This window comes from Alosa alosa, chromosome 24 (genome assembly GCF_017589495.1).
Source record: "Alosa alosa isolate M-15738 ecotype Scorff River chromosome 24, AALO_Geno_1.1, whole genome shotgun sequence".
Lineage (NCBI taxonomy): Eukaryota > Metazoa > Chordata > Actinopteri > Clupeiformes > Clupeidae > Alosa > Alosa alosa.
In genome coordinates, this window is record NC_063212.1 from 5,425,669 (window position 1) to 5,442,328 (window position 16,660).

General features: G+C 44.7%; 1 protein-coding gene across 1 annotated transcript in view; it reads right to left on the reverse strand.

The window, feature by feature from the left end:
• Positions 1-3,206: 3,206 nt before the first annotated feature.
• The window catches only part of LOC125289657 (mastermind-like domain-containing protein 1), an 86,593-nt gene continuing 73,139 nt past the window's right edge, over positions 3,207-16,660 (reverse strand). Inside the window, 2 exon segments of the mRNA XM_048236614.1 lie at positions 3,207-3,277; positions 4,314-4,428. Of these exon segments, the coding sequence (XP_048092571.1) occupies positions 4,360-4,428 (69 nt within the window). The 3' untranslated portion in view covers positions 3,207-3,277; positions 4,314-4,359.

The window sequence follows — 16,660 nt, forward strand, 5'->3', positions numbered from 1 at the left end:
AAAAACTCATAGACATGGATAAACCTTGAACTGGCACAGTGAATCCTGGGAAATGTATGCAAAACCGGCACCTTTGTTAACCACACGTCAAGTGAGGCCAAGCTGGGCTCACTTCACTGGTATGGATTCCAGCGAGGGTGTGAAGACACAGGAGGATAAAACACAACAATAATATGCTCTTCAGTGTGGACACAGGTAGCGCCTGTCTTCTCCCTCCGGATGAAAAGCCCACTGCTGCCCCTCCACCCCCTACTCCCCCCCCGGGCACTACAGTGGACACAGAGATCCCATAACTCCCCGGATTTTCCGTGCCTGTTGCCAAACAGGAGACAGACACACTGGTGTCTGATGCATTGTCTTATAAATGGCCGGAACCATAAAGGGAGAATTCTAGTGAGTACAGGAATGGAGTGTGGGGACTTGAGAGAATGAGAGTGAGCAGGAGAGAAAGAAAAAAAGAGAGAAAGGTAAAGAGAAAGAGACAGAGAGAGAGAGAGACAGAGAGAGAGAGAGAGAGAGAGAGAGAGAGAGAGAGAGAGAGAGAGAGGGTGCTGTATAGTTTCACAACAATGGTGGTAAAAAAGAGAAGTGTGCTCTGACTCTTTCTCACAAAAAAGACAGAAAAAAAAAAGAACACCCTGGGCCAAACTCAAGTACCAGGAGCTGAGTTATGTCAAAAACATAACAAATATTTCATTTGTAATACACAGTATTACTGGGGAAAACTAGCTAGTTTTGCATATTTTAAAAATCAAATTACAATTAGATTCTCCTAATGTAATACCAATTTCTTTTCTTGCTATAATTTTCTGGTTTATTTTTTTTTCTTTCATACCAGATCATGTTTTTATTTGTTTTATTTATCCCATTTTAGTAATTATTTACAAAGGAAATTGGAGGAACTTATTTGCAGAAAAGGAGTATAAATATGTTTACTTCTTTTGTATGTTACACTTATGAAAAAACTATTTTACAAAATATTTCACTATATACAATGCAAGCCCCTTTATGAATACCCATATGTTGTTTTCAATTGGAAATGTAAATGAACATTGCCACGGCAACAGTGGCAAGCAAAATCGCTGTGCCCCTATTGGCCAATTAGTAACTATGGATACCCCAGTTTACACAAAGCTGTAACCAAGCGAGTGATTTGGTATCACCAATTAAAATCTGCCAATGAGGTGATCAGGTATGCTGACTGAATGCATTTGTTGCAGTGTCAACAACAAACCAAATCATTCACACAGTATTCACTCAATTCCCAACAGGCTTTTGAGACTTAAAATGTCGTTATTAGTATAAATATTGGTAGTGGGTAGCCATAGTGTGGCTGTTAACAGCTCATGGATGAAATACAGTACGTGGTGAGGAGGACTGTGTGACCTGTGTCACATACCTACGTGTGACTAAAACGGTGCCTGCCACTGGCACATGCACAAGACCAGGCATATGAGCTGGAGTGTGTGAGGGACTGGGGGGGGGCTTGGCAGTGCACCATCAAACCAGTCACTCACAACAGCTAACACACCCGAGTGCCTGGGTTAGTGGACCTGCTTTACAGACCCTCTCAGAGACTATTAGACCCATGACTTCTGGGGTAATGCAGTTTGAGTGACGGGGCCTTGTTTGGGGCCATCTCCTCCTGATGGCAGTTCTCAAGTGAAGCAGTCAAGGAGTCCACAACCTCTGAGACACCTATGAGTTCTGTTCCAGGTACTCGTCGATCATTGTGAGGTTGTTGAGCCAGTCGTCGTTGGAGCCCACCAGCGTGTCTATGAAGTCCACCTCGCCGGCCGCGCCACCACCCACCCCACCGCCTGGTCCTCTGGGCGGCCCCGACATGCCCCCGTTGCTCTGGTGCTGCGGGGCAGGTCGTACGGGGGCAGTTTGTGTCCTGGGTTGTGCCCGGGTCCGTACCCCTGCACCGAGGCAGGGTGTTTGCCGGCCGCTGCCGAGGACGGGTAGCTGGGAGGTGCTAGGCCGTGGGCCGGGTGGTGCATCATGGAGGGGCCACCCGGCTTCATCACGGCCATGGCGGACAGTGGCCCGCGAAGCCGCAGGCTATGCTGGGGCCTGGAGGGCATTGGCTGCCCCGGTCCCATGCTGGCCCCCGACGGGAACCTCTGCACGTGCCGGACCGCCAGGGTCATCTGGTTCTGGGGAGGTGGCCCCCGGGGGCCAAAGTTGGCCGGCATGCCAGTCCGCAGGGCGTGCTGCTGCTGCTGGGGAGGGAACTGGGAGGGCCCCCCGCAGCCGGAGAAGCCGTGCTGGTGGCCCGAGGGGTCCATGTGCGACTGTTGGTGCTGCCAGAGTTGGGACTGTGCGTGAGCCTGGGCCTGGGCCTGAGCTTGGGCCTGAGCCTGGGCTTGCGCCTGGGCCTGGGCTTGGGCTTGGGCCTGCTGCTGCTGCTGCTGCTGCTGCTGCTGCTGCTGAGGGGTTAAGAGCATCCGAGGGGGAAGAGCGCCGCCGCCGCCGTGACTCAGGGCCTGCCGCAGGTGCTGTGTGGGCATGCCGCCTCCCGCCATCCCTGGCCCAGACATCCGCACGCCGCCGTGACCCATGTGAGACGCTGCTGCCGCCACCGCTGCTGCTGACACCACCTGCCTTGGAGGACCCCCCATTCCCATCATGCCCTGGGCTGGCCGCATAGGAATGCCAAACTCTTGGGCTTGGTGGTAGAGGGCCTGCTGTTTAGAGCCAGTGGGGCCCATGACCTGGCCTCCATATGGGCCCACCTGGTTGAGAGAGCCGGGGGGGAGACCCATCCGACTGGAGGCATGGGTCAGCATCGAGGGGTTGGGCTGGGGGCCTCCCATTGGATAGCCACAATCACCTGGTAGAGGTCGTCCTCCACCTGCAGAAAAGAGGGAGAGAGGGAAAAGAAACTTAAATATTATCCACATTAAAATGAATTTTTCATAGTTTCAAACATAAAATATGTTGAATGGAAGATTACTTTCATCCAGCATGATTAAACAGTGCCATCATCTGACTTTAATTAGATCAGAGAATAACTATGCTTTTGAATCACATATAACAAGTGCCATGACATTACATATGGCTGATTGAAGTCAGTGAAGTCTTAGCTTTTGCAAATGTTTAATATTATATGAGAAAAAGTAGATACATAGTATTAAAAGCCAGCTACAATCAGCCAGCCACATGCGTTGAATACAGTTTGATTTTGTTGTTTGAACGAACCTTGGAATGGCATCACCTGCTGGCAGTCTGACATGGGGCCTCCATTCATTTGCTCCATCTGTCTTTGCTTCTCCTGCAGGAGAAATAGAAAGAGAGAGAGAGAGAGAAGCTTCACTGAGACTGTGCCAAATCATCAGAGAGATGCCACAAATACCTACCAAACACACACTCTCTCAAACACACACGGACACACACATACACACACACACACACACACACAGCTCCTATGCACCCATCCACACACCGATGCGTACACACAAGAACACTCTTACCATGAACATACAGTATGTAGGTTACATGCATAAACATCTAGATACAGTATGAACATGTCTATTTATAGGCTATACGCATAAACATCGATGTATAATCTATATGTGTAAGCCTATGTGAACACACAAATATAACAACTTCTGACAGCATTCTGCAGACAAATCTATCATCAATACTATTTTGGCAATAGCACAACCAAGGCTGGCTGGGTCTCAAACAACAATGTAGGATATAGAACCTTTGACGGTTCTCCAGCTAGTACTCGTGGGAACCCATAAGGCCCAATGAAGAACCGTTGAGGATTTTTTCCTATCGGATAACAAGCTTAAGGACCTATTTTTCTCTAAATCTTTTTGCAACAAGTAGAATTGTCCACACAGTAATACACTTGGTCCTGAAGTCCACTGCTTAGAGATCTTATAGACCACTCCTTGTTTAATATTATATTATGATAGTTTAGCATAAGTTCAACAATCTGATATCATATATTGAAATCGGGTGGCTTATATCATGGGGATCACACTGAACAGCAGTAGTAACGGTTAAAGCAGTAGGATCTAGGTCCCAGGTTTTAGGTTCATGTTCAACCTGAAGCCTGTAAAGCACTTTGAGACGTAGGCCTATTCTTTGTTATGGTACCACATGAATAAAACTGAATTTACTTAGATATATAGAAATGTTAAGGTCTGAGTGTTGCATTGCACTTTGCTGCTGCTGTTTTGCTATTTCCAGTTTGATCCCCACCCTAACGACTGCAGCTACACTCTGAGCAATGGTACGTGGCCTTTGGAGGTGGCTAGGGAAGCCTGAAGAAGGGGAATTGGCTCTGGGCCACTGACCAGCTGCTTGCGTATCAGCTGGGACTTCAGCAGCATGTTGTTGTAGCTACTCTGACCGGGCCGTGGAAACAGACGATGGGTCCTGGAGCCGAGGAACCATCCCAGCGCCTGGGTCCTGACAGAGAGAACAGAGAGAGAGAGAGAGAGGGAGAGAGGGAGAGAGGGAGAGGGAGAGAAGGAGAGAGAGAAATAAGGGTTAGAGTTGAACCATTTCTTTCATTCGCATTCCATTACCAAATTTGGTTGCTCTTCTGTGGCGTAATCAGATAACACACAAGCGTTCAGGAGTCGCCCCCATCACCCCCTTATGTTGTGTATTTTGTTTTGTTTTTTTGGTTTCAGAGGTTTCACCCACAAACTCCCTGGTCTAATCAGCTCTCGCTTCCCCTTCAGACGACTGTGCCACAGAGAGCACTCCATTAGAGAGAGAAATTAACCCTGTCCTCTTAAGTCAGCGTCAACGGAACTGCGCCAGGCCAGCGCCAAGCCTTTCGCGAGATCAAACATGGCCTCCTTCCTGCTTGGCTCACGGGGTCGTAAATAACTGTAAATAACTCTGGAGCCAGAGCTCTTTTTCCCAGGGACAGTGCCGATTGTTTGTGTTGGACTTCGGAGAAGACCCTTGTCCAACCCCATCCAATAGCACCACCATTATGCTGCCCCCCCCCTCTCCTTCTTCCCTCCCTCTCCTCCTAGTGTGGAACGCATTCCCATTCCCACAGCAGGAATGCTGACCCTTCCGCCACCACCGCTACACGCCCCTCCCTCCCAACGCCACCACCACCACTTTTCCTGAACACTCGTGCATTCCCATCTCCACCTCTGGAGTCACTGGTCCGCCTATGGGTGGAATCTGATAGGATTCCCAAACACACTGCCACCCAGCAACGGAACTCCTTCCTCAAAACACACTGGTGGGGACTTTCATGGCCTAATAGGAGCATACTCAATGTGGCATACCAGTATAATAGTATTTGGGTTGTAGTATATCATGTGCTGGAGCTTAGTATACTCCCTATCCTTGAAGCATACACACTGGACAGCGACCATCTCAGTACAGTTTTGATGTGTTGTTGCAGCCACACAAATGTCTTGAAGCTCAGTTCATGCAGACCCTGGGGATTTTTCTCCCCAAGCAATGCCTGACCTTTATAGGCAAACGGCCACCTTGACAGCTTCCTTCCTCAAGCCAACCTCCATCCCACCACTAACACAATCACACACACACAATCACATACACATACACACACACACACATGGAGAGAGAGAGAGAGAGAGAGACAGAGGCCCAAGCAGTCGATAAACTGCTTGTGAATGCAGGCGTCGTCCACACCAGGGCTCCAGACAGACCTTAAACGAAACAAGCCTTCAGCCTCACACAGGCATGGAGGCAGGCAGCGAGCAAGCAAGGCCAGCATAATCAGCTGCTTTTCATTAGGCTAGGCTAACGCGCGGCAGGCGCAGGGGGACAATACAAGTAATCCGAGGCACAAACAGGCATTTCGGCGTGTGTCTGTTGGTAATCACCCCTGGTTGGACCCAGCAGTGCAGAGACAAGACATCCCGTGGGGAGTATCGCCGGTGCTGTGCTAGGGGGTGGGAATGAATGGCTTGTCGGCACCAGTGTGCGTAATGGCTATTGATCCTCTCTCCTGGCCATACGGGGACTGGAATGAGCCAAAGAAAAGAGCAGTGCGTGTGTGTGTGTGTGAGAGAGAGAGAGAGCGTGTGTAGCTTGCCAATGTGTTTGATTGCATACATGTATTAGGCTCAGTCTGCATTTGGCTGCAACACAGTGCTCACTTCTATAATTAGCCAGATATGAAGGCCTGAAATATCAACTGAATCAAACATTCTACAGCTGGCACCTCCAAAAAACACAGAAATCCATCAATCATTTTTGAATACTTAATAATCAGACTTTACTAATTTAAACAAAGTGAGACAAGAAGGCAAGGTGAGCCAAATTCTTGCTTACTTCAAGGTCACCGAAATATGTTTTTGAAAAAGTTAACAGTAGACTCATATAGGTCATCACATTTTCCCTAAATACATTTGTTTTTTTTTACACCCACCGCTAGATGGCACACAGGCACTCTTCGACACTGACTTTTTTTTAATCGTCACAGGGTGCTCTTCTGACCTCTAAATCCTTGCCTAGGCAGATTGCTCGCACGCAGCCTGGGCGGCTCAAGCAATGCCGATATTAGTCCTTATCTGGGAGGCTCCGGGCATGCTCAATTTCATCGCCTATGACTGTATCAAATCCGGACAGCCAACCGACCACCCTTCCTTATACGACTGTCCAAACCAAACAAGGTGTTGCGCCCCACCAAAACTTCAACCCCTCCTGTCCCCAACGGCAATGTGGCCCTTCTGTTAGCAAGAAAAATGTAAAATCACTGGAGTAGTACTTCCTAAAGCATGCATTTAGCCCAAAGTAATTGTGCTAAGAGGATGTTAAGCTCCTTGATCGTAACATTGTAATCATTTCAAAATAGACGTAGCCTACAGCCTATGGCTCACTGAGATTAGGGAAACATGTTCCTGCTTGAAGACAGAATAGCTTTCAGGCCACCTTGCGGGGTCCTGGAAGACTTGTAGGCCTTTTTGCGCTGATCTGGATGACGGGTCAATGTAAACAGCCGAGAGTGATTGTGTGCAGCTGATAAGGCGGCTTCCTCTCTCCCGCTCTCGCTGCGTCTCTAGCCAGCGTTTAGACACTGTGCCTTACCGCATGCATCAGTGCCTTTTCACGGTAGCCCACCAGCAACCTTGAATCGCTCACTCATTCTCAAAAAAGGCACGCGTGCTGCCGCTGTGTTCTAAATGAAGTGGCCTTTCTGTCGTCCTTTCTTCCAGCCGTTCTCTGTGAATCCCATAAAACGACAGCCGGCTTCCCCATTCAGCGCGCATTCAAATGTGCATTTAGCAGATTACCACAGAGTGGCTTATCAAAGCAATCCTGCAGCTTCTGTCGTCTCACAAAAAAACCCCGCTCGCCACGTGTGTACAAAAGAAGAACAAGGAAGAGATAAGAGTTTAATGCAGAGAACCAAGTGAATATTCAAATCCTTTGAAACGTTTATTTTTCAGTTTTTTTTCTTTCTTTCTGATTATATTGGACAGTCACACTGTTTTAGTCCATCATATTACACAGTCATATTCATAACAGTACACTAAACGCCCCCTGTGGTGTGAAACCATCACATCGACCTTTTGACAGATCAGCTAAAGCTTAACCATGTGTTTGGCTGTTAATCTTCATTTAATTTCCACTGTTGGCCTTTAGGGCCCCGACATCTCTCTAATTCAAATCCATACTCACCCTTTTTGATTTGTTTTTGTTGCCCCTGCATTATCGGCTTTCTTACCACCCATTTGACATGGGGGTCCATAAAAATTGTAGAGTGGACTCAGACCCTCTCACTTGACCTTGGGTGGAGGGTCTTTCTCAACTGTGATGCTCTTTAGCCAAGCCCTGCTGCTAAAAGACAACGCAAAGGGCAGCTCTATGACCCAGTGGTCTCAACTGGGCTTTTTAACAGCTACTAGGAAACCCACTCAGTCTTAATAACCCTCCTAATTTATTTATTTATTTATTTATTTATTTATTTATTTATTTAGTTGAATTCTGACAAAACAGAAGTCCTCATCATTGGATCCCAGCACATAGTGAAACAAATTATACCATCCTTAGATCCCTTTCAAGAATCTTGGTGTCTGGTTTGACAGTAATTTAAGCTTTGAACGTCACATTACAAAGCTCATACAGTCTTGTTTCTATCACCTCAGAAATATTTCCAAGATTAGTTCCATCTTAACTTTTAAAAACACTGAGACCATTATACATGCATTTATTTCTTCACGCCTGGATTACTGCAATAGTCTTTTTTCTTGTCTGAACCAAAAATCTATAAAGAGACTTCAAACTGTTCAGAATTCAGCTGCCCGGCTTCTTACTAAGACAAAGTACTGTAATCACATTACTCCTGTTTTAGCCTCACTGCACTGGCTCCCAGTAAGCTTTAGAATTGATTTTAAGATTCTTCTGATTACTTTTAAAGCTCTACATGGCCTGTCTCCCAACTACATATCTGATCTCCTAGTACCTTATACACCTGTCGCATACTTTAAGATCATCTGGTAGTGGTTTCCTAACTATTCCTAAGGTCAATCTCAAAACTAAAGGGGAGAGAGCATTTAGTGTCAGGGCACCTAGGCTCTGGAATGACCTGCCTGATGAAATCAGGTCAGCCAAGTCAGTATGCTCTTTTAAATCCCTCCTTAAAACTCATATTTACAAGCAAGCCTTCCTTAGTTTTGTTTAAGTAATATACTTAATTTTGTGTTAAGTTTATTAAGTTTTATTTCAGTGTTAAGTTTTATTTCAGTAAGTTTTATTTCAGTGTCAAGTTTTATTTCAGTAAGTTTTATTTCAGTGTCAAGTTTTATTTTAGTATCCTAAGTTTATTTCAGTGTCAAGTTTTATTTCAGTAAGTTTTATTTCAGTGTAAGTTTATTTTCCTTTTTCAAATTTATGTTAAGTTCTAATTTAATTAGTATATATTATTTGATTGTTATATTATTATGTCTTATTTGCATTTTCATTTATGTTGATATTGTACAGCACTTTGTAACTTTGTTTTGAAAAGTGCTATATAAATAAAGATTATTATTATTATTATTATTATTATTATTATTATTATTATTATTTATTTATTTATTTACTTAAGGACATTAAAAGGTTCCATGTAGCTGCAGATTGATAGACAATGGAAACTGTTAGGGGAGATTTTGTATGTAAATATGTCAGGGTTCTAACAAAGAAGCTTTTTGGATAGTTTTGGATAGAAGCTTTGGATAGTTTACATGGATAGTACGAGATGAGTGAGATGTGCAAATGCAGGCACACACATGCAGAAAAACTGCCACACACACACACACACAAACACACACACAAATGCAAACACACACACACAAATACAAAGACCAGCCCCTGAAGTGTAACTGCCCTGGGAAACTGCCACAGCAGCACAGAGGTGGAGAGAGTGGAAGAAGAAAAAGAGAAGGAGAGAGGAAATGAGGAAGAGGAAAGAAAAGAGAGAGAGTACTCTACTGTAGTGTTTCTCTGTGTGTGTCGGGAAAGAGAATGTGTGTGTTTGGTGGGTAAAGTGAAGTAGCTTTGTCATGCAACTCTGTGTGACCTTGGTACAAGCCAGGAGCAAAGAGAGAGGGGTGTGGAGAAAATGGAGAGATAGAGAAAGAGTATGGAGGAAAAGTGGGGCACTTAACAGAAAAGAGGGAGAGGAAAAACAGAGTGATAGAGAGCGCGAGAGAGAGAGAGAGAGTTAGAGAGAGTGTGGCTTAGGCTCCACAACCGACACACAGGAGGGGGTACAGCGTGCTGGAATCGATCCAGCTGTCAGTGTGTTAACAGAATGGAAGCGGTTTGATTGGGGAGAGGCTGTTTTATCTGTACTGCACTGCTTTATATCCCACCATTCCTTACCTCTCTCTCTCTCTCTCTCTCTCTCTCTCTCTCTCTCTCTCTCTCTTTCCACCATGTAATGCAGCAGAGCTGGGAGAAGAGAGAATAATGTCCAGAGCATCGTTTAATGGATGAAGATGTTTCCTCTAGTCTACTGATGTTCTCCACCTGCCATTGTGTGTGTGTGTGTGTGTGTGTGTGTGTGTGTGTGTGTTTGTGTGTGTGTGTGTGTGTGTGTGTGTGTGTGTGTGTGTGTGTGTGTTTGTGTGTGTGTGTGTGTGTGTGTGTGTGCGTGCGTGCGTGTGTGTGTATCTGCCCGTAATGATGAATACATATGGGAATGATTGTGAATGTTTGATGCATGTGCTGTATGTTTGTGTTTTTGTGTGTTCACGTGACGTGTGTGTGTGTGTGTGTTTGAATTTGCCACTGACAGTACATATTTTTGTGTGTGAACATATGTGTGTGCTACCATGTGTATGTAAGAGTGCTATGCAATTGTATGTTTTACTTGTGTGTATTTACTTGTGTATATTGTATGCTTTAGTGTGTGTGTGTGTGTGTGTGTGTGTATGTGTGTGTGTGTGGTATAGAGAGGGGGGTGGGAGAGGGGCATGTTGTTTGGCGTGAGGATGTTAATGAATGTGACGCCTGACCTACTTCCTTAGTGCCAGACACATCAGGCTCTCTCTCTTTCTCTTTCTTTCTCTCCCTTCCCATTTCTCCCTTTTTCACTATCCCTCCATCCTGTTTTTCTTTCTGTTTGTCTTCATCTCTCTCTCTCTCCCTCATGCCATCTATTCTCTTCTTCTCTTTCTCCACTCCTCTGCTCTAGCCTGTTTGCTCCAGTGCTGTGTGGAGTTGGCACAGACTGCCTGCACCAGTGCCAGCTTTCATATGCTGGTAGACCAGCCCTCACCACTGCCTTTGCCCACTGCCAGTACCCACTCATACACACAAATACAATTCAATAAAACAAGCCCCATTCAGTTCCATTCTGTTCAATTCAGAGACCATTTGGACCTTGCACAGGAGACATTTGCCACCAAATAGCTTTGTGTAAACGTTGGTCCCGAAGCACCTTTATACTGCCGCTATCCACTCCAAACAGAAGTGTACCACATAGAGACTGACAGACAGACAGACAGACAGGGTGAAGATAGCGAGAAGGAATGTGAACAAAGCTTACAGTGGTAAAAATAGACAGATTTAGGTAAGATTTTCGTTCTCCTCCCTCGTTTTGAAAGTGAAGAGGAGAAAAGAGGGGGAGGGGGGATGTACAGTCGTTCGTTTTCTCTCTCTCTCTCTCTCTTTCTGGTCTCTCTCTTTTTCACTCTCCTTTGAAGCCTGTAAACTATCCTGGGACTCTTTGAAACACCGCCTCAAATTCCCGGACTGTTCCTGGCATGCTCAACCCCCCTCCATCTAGCATTGCCAGACACACACACACACACACACACACACACACACACACACACACACACACACACACAGAGTGAGAGGGAGAGAGATATAGAGAAGGAGACTGAATTGAGGGAGAGAGAGAGAGAGAGAGAGAGAGAGAGAAGATACAGTACACTCGGAAGATATATTCAAATGAGATACACTGAGACAGATGCAGATGAACCCACACATGGACAAGCACACATGCCTTTGTGCGATTGCACACATGAACATGCACAGGAGAAACACAAATATGTTCTGACATACACAGACACACACACGTCATGAACATCATGAAACACACACGCATAAAATACGTAACTCTAGTGGCTGGTCAATTGTGCAATACTCTGTGTGTGTGTGTGTGTGTGTGTGTGTGTGTGTGTGTGTGTGTGTGTGTGTGTGTGTGTGTGTTTGTGTGTGTGAGCGTGTTCGCGTGTGGATGTGTTTGTGTGTATCTGTGTGTATTGAGCACTTGCCAGGTGTGAGCCTGCTTGACTGATCTGGGTATAGTACTGGGCAGGCAGAGAGGAGGTGGGTGGGTGTGGGGCGTCTGATCTGAAGCCTGTGGAGCGTCAGTAATGATGCCTGACCAGAGCTCTGAATTTAATTTCCTGACACTTCAGATGGTGCTGCGAGTCAATGTGCTATTGTTTCTAAAAGAACAGCCTCTCGCTTTGAGATATAAGATATGCACATCTGATGTTTGGTCGAGCCAATCCGTGCTGGTGAGTACAACACACACACACACTCACACTATCCCTCAGACATATGCACACTTACACACATGCACACTTCTTCAGGAGAGTGTTTGTTTTTGTCTCCTCATTGTCCATACATTTTCTTTTCTTTCAAGCCATTGAAGTCAACCTCTGTTTCTCTGTCACTTCTGCTGCTTCTGTTCCTTGATCCTTGTCACACACACCTTCATCTTCCTTGTTTTTTTTTTACTAACTCTCTCTCCTCTCTCTCCTCTCTCTCTCCCTCTCTCTCTCACCCTCTCTTTCTGTCCACATGTATGTGGAGTGTGTGGTGCTGAATGTTTCTCAGGCAGAGCAGAGGTTAATGTGTTTGTGTTCCTCCACCCCCACCCCCACCCCCAACCATCACCACCACCATCACCCCTCATATCTCCTGCCATCTGTGAACAACCCCTCCCTCCCTCCATCTCTCTCTACCTCCCTTTCCCTCTCCCTTTCTCTCTCTCTCCCTCCCTCCCTCCCTCTCTCCCTCTCCCCATTCCTCCTTAGGGCAAGGTCACTCGGGACAGGCTCGCCTCAGCCTCAGCGCTCCAACAAAGACAGCATGTCCTGCTTTAAGCGCTCGCCTGTGTCTGTGGCAGAGGAGCACAAGCTGTGACACCTCGCCTAGCTAGATAGTGTGTGTGTGTGTGTGTGTGTGTGTGTGTGTGTCTGTGTTGGGTGTTTCTGTCTGTTTGTTTGGGTGCTTGGGTGAGGACACACATATGTGAATATCTGTGCACTTCTTGATTTTGTATGTGAGTGCATTTGTGGCTTCAACAAAATTTGTGTGTGTCACTATGCGTGTGTGTGTGTATGTATTTCTGTGTGTATGTGTATTTCTCTCTCTCTCTCTCTCTCTCTGTGTGTGTGTGTGTGTGTATGTATTTCTGTGTGTATGTGTATTTCTCTCTCTCTGTGTGTGTGTGTGTGTGTGTGTGTGTGTGTGCCTCGATGTGTGACTGTCCATGCCTCTGTGTGTGATTGTGCATGTGGGACGTGTATTCACGGGTGATTGCCCATGTGTGCCTCTGAGCATGTGCTATTTGTGTGTGGCATAAATCCATAAATTCCTTGTAGGGCATTTTTATGTTTCTGCATTCTTTCAATAATTAGCAGTATACAACAGTTAGGTCCGGTTGAACTATTCATTCATTTCTGATTGGACAAGACACATGCCATGCATGGCAGTATCTCAGGGCATCCCCACTGGGCCTGTAAGCCTCAAGTAAGCACTCTGCATTTTGCATCGAATTGTCCAACATGAACGTTCCATTTATTCAAACCTAGAGAGCAGCAATTTCATGGTATCACATTTGACAGTTATTTCAGTGAGAAATGGACTAAATTGAGTAGGGTAAATGTCTAATTTAGCATATGACGTATAGACAAGCGAGTAGGCAATACAAATTATCCTGCACAAGCCTCTCTCGCTGAACCTGGATTTTGAGTGAAGTGTTGTGTTGCTTGGCAACAGGAGACGCGAGATTGGAACAATTGGAAAAAAATTGGAGATTGGCGATTGAAATAATTTTTAAGGAAGTAACAAAAGTAAAAATAAACGATAGATATAACAATTTGATGTCTTCCAACTTGATTAGCTGTTAGTAGAACAGTATAAAAGCAATATGGTACCTGTGATTGTAGCGTTGGGAAAGGATATACGTAAGACACTCTGTCCCTGGCCTCGTGCCTATAGCCTTATTATGACCGCCGCGCAGCGAAGCGGCGGTCATATAGGTTTAGTCAGATTTTTTTTTTTTTTTTTTTTTTTTTTTTTTTTTTTTTTTTTTTTCTTTTTCGCATGTCCAAATTTCCGTCAATGATTCCCGGGACACTGAAAGACCGGGGTAGACAAAACTTGGTGGGCATGTAACCCCATATGGATAGCATGGAACCATCGTTTTTCGTTTTGATCTGTAGCCCCCAGCTGGACTGCACCCCGAAAAAGGAGGGTAGGGCAGACACAGTTTTCTGTGAATATCTCGAGAACCGTAAGGTTTAGGAGGACCATTATTTTTTGTATGTTGATCTCAAGGGGCCATGTCAACGCATTCCATAACCACTCATTTCATGTATAGCGCCACCTAGTTAAACACAAAAAAGTAAAAATGAGGTGGTGTAATTGAAGGTATCTGTGACCTAACATAGTCAAAACTGCACAAAATTGGAAGTGTAGGATCATTATGACACCCTCTGTATGCACGCCAAGTTTTGTGGAATTCCGTTCATGGGGGCCACACAATAAATTAATTTATGTTACTATACACCAACTGGCCTGTAGGTGGCGGAGACAGTTTTCTGTGAATATCTCGAGAACCGTAGGGCCTAGGAGGTCCACCTTTTTTGTATGTTGGTCTTAAGGGGGCATGTCAACCCATCCCATTACCACTTATTTCATGTATAGCGCCACCTAGTTAAAAATTAAAAAGCATAAAATTAGGTGTTTTCATCTCAATATCTCTGGCTGACAAGGTCAAAACTGCACAAAATTAAAAGTGTAGGATCATTATGACACCCTCTGAATGCATGCCAAGTTTTGTGTACTTTCGTTCATGGGGGCCTTACAATAAAATAATTTATGTGTACATTTAGTGGCGTACACCAACAAGGATTCCGGGACACTGAAAGACCCGGGGTACACAAAACTTGGTGAGCATGTACCCCCCATATGGATAGCATGGAACCGTCATTTTTTCGTTTTCATCTGCAGCCCCAGCTGGACTGGACCCCGAAAGGAGGGTAGGGGCAGACACAGTTCTCTGTGAATCTTTTTTATGGTATGTTGGTCTCAGGGCCCACATAAACCTGGCTCATAATCACTCATTTGTGATTCCCCCTCCCCGGTAAAAATGAAAATCAGTAGGATTAAAAGAAAGCCAAAATAAATATTCATCATCATCATCATGGCTGCATTTTCAGTATTGGCCTAGAAGTAGTCGTTTGTCCACTAGATGGCGCATCGTTGCAGTGAGGCGTAATTTTGTTGGAAGTTAAAGGGGTTGGAAAAACAATGGGCGCTTCATACAAGGACTGTAATTTACACGCAGCGAACATCTAATAAGGATAGGGCGATGTTCACATGAAGTGTAATTCCCATTTCTTCTTGAAGCGAAATAAATCTGAGGATGTTTATCGGACATGCTTGGTTTTACTGCAGGAATGCGTTAATCTTGTAATATCAATAAGGACCTAGGTAATGTTACCGTTAAGCGTTGGTTAGTGATGGAGGCATTTGATTTATTGCATTTGTAGAAAACTATAAATGCGGTTATACCAAACAAATGTATAGCAGCACTGTTTGTATCTTCGACTGTCATTTTATTGCGCGTGCTACAAAATCATTCTGTGCAATGGAAGATTTACCAACGTTACACCCGGTCTGATGCAGTTTTGCCTATACATGCGTGAGACTGAGAGGCGCCTGTTTATTTTTGTTTTTAAGTGCGTGCAGGGTGTGAGAGGGGAATCGATGTGCTTTGATTACAGCTTGGTAGTTGTAGTCTGTGAAATTAAAAAGCTGCGTGTGTGTGAAGTATCAAACAATGACACCTTCATTTCATTATGGCTGTTTTAGCAAAACACCTTAAGCTACTGTGTAGTAGGTCCCATTTAGAAGTGGCTACTTCATTTGGCGCTTTCATTGACTCATGGAGCTGCGTGAATGTTATTACAACTTTTAGCCCGCGATATGACAGTTTAAGTCCGCTTGATACTGTAAGGCGTAAGCCATTGGTTTCAAAGGAGATTTTATTTATTATGCGCCAGCATAGCCTATTGACAATTTATGTTGTCAATAGGCCCTATAATCCCTACCTGTAGCTTAGGGAAGCTAACAACTTTCTATTAGGATCTAGTTTGTTAGTTACCGTTTTGTCATAACTCCCTGATGCATTTTTGCATTTAGAATAGCCAGGCGTGTATATCTCAATGGGAAAATTAAACAATATCAGGGTGCCTATGGACTAGGCTGGGTGAACCCAGCCTGATCTGCCCGCTATTTATTTTTGATTTCTTAAAAGATTGAGCTTGGTCTGATGAAAGCCAGACTAGCCATGGACCTCAGTTAAACAATGCAAGGGAACATGAATCAGCCTATATTTGCACTAACAATAGCGGACAAAAGCTCTTCAGCGTTGGCCCGTTAAAATGTGTATGAACAGTCTAGCGGCGCATTTCATCAAGGCCCATTTGGACATGTCAGTTATTTGCACCACTGGTTAGATGTAAAACAACGCCGTTTCAGACTAGGCTACTGTTACTTAATTTGTGCATTAACAATAGCGTTTCAGACTACTGTTACTTAATTTGTGCATTGACAATAAAAGTATTACATGAACTAAAGATGACTAAAATCTTATGTAGAAGAAGAAACATTCACAAAAAATCCATCCATCCAAAAATGACCTTTGTTTTTGATAGCTGTTGAAAACGGCATGGAACTGACAGAGATGTTTTTGTTTATAAATACATAAAAATAAATAAATAAATAACATTATGCTGATACCTTTTGCTTTTCCCAAATACAATGTAGCCTACAGGTGTAAGTGACCTTTCATCAATCCAGTTGCAATGGATGAACTGTGATGAACTGCCCTACTTGTGATTGTTTAGAGATTTTAAAGGTTTTATAACAATTCTACATCTTCTTTGGCTATTCTACAATCTATTCA